We start from the raw sequence: 3,840 nt of genomic DNA, 5'->3' as shown, positions 1-3,840 counted from the left end.
TAAATATATATATATATATATATATATATATAATAAAAAAATATAAATATGTAAAATTCTCTTTTTAATTCAATCTCTTCGCTTTAGAACAACTTTTACGTCCTACCAATTGGAAGAATTAGAAAGAGCCTTCGAACGAGCACCTTATCCGGATGTTTTTGCGCGCGATGAACTCGCCCTGAAGCTTGCTCTGTCAGAAACTCGCGTGCAAGTTTGGTTTCAGAATCGCCGTGCGAAGTGGCGGAAGAAAGAACCACCTCGCAAGACTGCCAGTTTCATAGCTGCGGGTTCCGCTAGTCCTGGTTTGCCAGGTAAAATTGCATTTTTGTACTTCATATGTTCTTAAAAGTGTTAGAATTTTTTTTAAAGAGAGAAAGAGTAGAAGAATACGCACACACAAAGAAATAATAGAAAGAAATTTAAATTGTGAAATGTTTTAAAATTTTACATTATATATTTTTTATTACTTTTCTGTATAATACATTAACTATATAAATATAAAAAATATATATATTATTTTTATATATACATACAAAATTTTATATATACATATAAAACTATATTTGGTTCAATGCAACACACGAGCATTATAAATTTACCATAATTATGATTGCTTTACTTTTAGGAGACAATTGATCCAAACGTTCTATTCTTTTTGATGTTCAATGAACAAAAGTAGAACGACATTGTTTCTTAAAAGAAGACAATAGCTATGTTATGTCCATATTACATTATACATATTTTTATAAATTATGAATTAATTTCATAGATTATTGTTTCAAAATATTCGGCATATTGAAAATACAAATCAAACTTTCTATGACTATTAAGGCCGCTGTCTGATTCGCGCTTACAACATTTAGTCTTAGCTTCCATAAAAATGGATGTATTTCAATTAATTTTTTTTTCAATGGAAAATTGAATAAAAAAAAATTCATAATGTATAAAAGAAGAGTGTTGATAGAATTAAGGAGCTTCGAGATATATAAAGAAAAAGAAAAGTTCAGAAACATTCAATTGGAAAATTTCAATTTAGCAAATTGCATTGGGGTTTTTGGAACTCCAATATGTATAGCTAGAGTTAAGAATTCATCCTTTGTTTGTCAAATGATAAATAAAAACAAAAATAATCGATGCTCATGAGCGTTATGAGCATGAATCGGTTCATGTTCTCAGCGTTCTCAGCTTAGCTAAATATATCCCTACAATATATCCCTACAATAGTTTATACATAGAAAAGATTTTCGAATCCAATTAATCTTCGATCTATCATGAAATAGAATCAGTATAGGAATAATATATTCATATTTATTATTGAAATAAAGAAAAATATTTTACTCTTAAACAAAAAATTCTTAAATTTAGAGTAATATAATCAATCAAAAGGTGGGAGAGGGGATAATATATGTATAAACTTAAATTTTTAATTAAAAAATGTTAATTATTTTTTTTCAAGACAATATGTCAATCTTATTTAATGCGAGGGAAGAGGATAGGAAAAATATTATTTTAATATTATTTTATTTTTATACTCTGTATAAGAGATTATGATAAGATGAAGTATGTCAAGAGAATAAATTTTTTCCATACATTTGATTGGTATATGTTTCCTATGTTTTCAGGCTCCTTTACATCGCTCAACAATACTCTAAATCCGTTTGCGTCACCGACGACGGCGACGGCACCGCCGGACGCCTGGGCATACTCGTCGACGTACGATCTGGGGCACTTGAATTTGCTGAATCCGTCGAATTCGCCGTATTCGACCGCAGCGGCTGCGGCCGCGAGCTTCGGCAACAACGGCAGCGTCTCGTATTCGCCATACGCGAGCATGTTGCCAACGCAACACGACGCCGCGTTGTTCACTACGCCGACTGCCGCCGGCAACACCATGCGAGTCCATCAGGATTACATGAATCCTGGTGGCGGCAATAGCCCGCCGCCACCAGGTGGACCTCTCACTCGTGCCGACTATCAGACCATGGTGACGACACACTCGCCGCCTACCCACCTGGGTAACTCCATGTCTGAGGATGAACACGGTGGTTGCCTCGCGGACAAGTATGCGCACGACCAGACCGCAGCCGATTACGGCCAGCAGCAACAACCACCACCGCCGCCGAATGATCAGAAGCAGGATTACGGCATGCACTCGCCACAGACGCGCCAGGCCATGAAGGATCAGGTCATGATCAAAAGCGAGCCCGGCAGCCAGCCGAGCTACGTGCAGCTGCCTCCTTTTCTGAACTGACTCGCGGCCTCCTCCACTCTAGATCTCTTCTAGGCGATTTTTGCGATCTGTCTGCGTTTCGTGACGAGCGCGAAGAGTATTAGATCTTGGACTTGTTAGGTCGCGCAATTTCAACCGGGCTCGCACCGGCGCTACTTATTATCGTAGCTTTCGATGGCGAACAAGCAAAATTCGATTATGATATAAGGTTGAGATAGAAATAAATTTTACCCCAAAAAATGCTATTTAAATCGTGACATCGATAAGAGCTTAAACGATGCAGCATTTCAATTTTTTATATAAAATAAGGATAGGTAATAATAGATCTGTATTATTTTCAGCTGAAGTTCTCGCATGGTTCATCTTTCTTCCTTTTCTCTTCACATTGGAGAGAAAAAGAGAAAGGCTGAGAAAGAGAAGTTCAACTAAAAAAAAACAGGTCTAATTTAAGCCTTAAGAATCTCGAGCTTGAATATTCGAATAAGTTGATCACATGAACACGTGATCACTTTGCAATAGCCGCGATGTTTCTGTATTCTGCATTTGTTACTTGAATGATCGCGAGTAACATTTTATGTGGAAGAGTGACTTTTATCAAAATCCAATTAATTTAATCAGCAATTAACTTAATAAATATAATGTACGTGTATTTTGTTAACATGGATAGAATGATCAATTTTTTATTATTTCACATATAGAAAAAGCGATTAATAGAGACAACAGATTATAATATAGTAAAAAAAATTTACTATAAAATCATATTAATTGTTGATTAAATTAAATTAGAATTTAATCACAGTTGTCCTAACGTCTACTTCTATATAGAAATATAGATTAACTTTAATCTCGGTTTAATATCTTTTTCTAGTTCTAAATATTAGAACTAGAGAGAACAAAGGGAAATAAAGAGGAACTTTTCTAAGATTAAAAAGAATTAAGTTCTTCTAGAACATAATCTTAATTTTTAAAACTATAGAGATAAAAATAAAAGGTAAATTAAATCAGGATTAAAATTAATCTATTTCTATTAGATAGAAATGGATATAAAATGTTTGTGTGAGAGAAAAAGAATATCGAAGAAAAAGGATGTAAGAAAATGTATCCTGAGGGATATAAAATATTTTATTTAATAGAAGGAGAGACATATATATTTATATAAAAATTTTTTTGTATTTTCGCCGCTCTTTGATAACTTCATGCCTCGATGTGCGATTGAAAATACAAATTTGCGTAGAAATTGATAGAAATGAAGTTATAAAATAAACTAAAATGAAAAATTAAATTCATTCATGGTAAGATTATGTAAAAAAAAACAAATCGCTTTGAGTGACATCTCATGATAATTATCGATACTTCGTTCGCATTCGAAAATGCTTTCTCTCAGTTGATAAGAATATATAAAAGATATTCTTGTACATATATACCTAATGAAAATAATTTTCTTATAACGTTACGGCATTAAAAATTATTCTATTTCAGAAAAATAAATTTTTCAATTTTTTAATTCAACTAATGACGAAGAGAGAAAGAGAAGTAGTAAAAGGAAAGGAGAGAGAAAGAGAGAAAGAGAGAGAGAGAGAGAGAGAGAGAGAGAGAAAGAGGAGGGGGAG

At 33.4% G+C, this 3,840-nt stretch overlaps 1 protein-coding gene across 1 annotated transcript; it reads left to right on the top strand.

The window, feature by feature from the left end:
- Positions 1 to 87: 87 nt before the first annotated feature.
- Positions 88 to 2,251, top strand: LOC105625305 (homeobox protein orthopedia-like; the record flags this gene model as incomplete). The annotated part of the gene is made up of 2 exons (XM_012206642.1): positions 88 to 311; positions 1,623 to 2,251. Coding segments are annotated over 2 exons (853 nt in total), but the record flags the coding sequence as incomplete, so codon positions are not given.
- Positions 2,252 to 3,840: the final 1,589 nt, after the last annotated feature.

Source organism: Atta cephalotes (assembly GCF_000143395.1).
Source record: "Atta cephalotes unplaced genomic scaffold scaffold00790, whole genome shotgun sequence".
In the NCBI taxonomy this organism is placed as follows: domain Eukaryota; kingdom Metazoa; phylum Arthropoda; class Insecta; order Hymenoptera; family Formicidae; genus Atta; species Atta cephalotes.
Note: the sequence above shows the minus strand (reverse complement) of the source record. Positions and strands in the feature narration are given on the sequence as shown.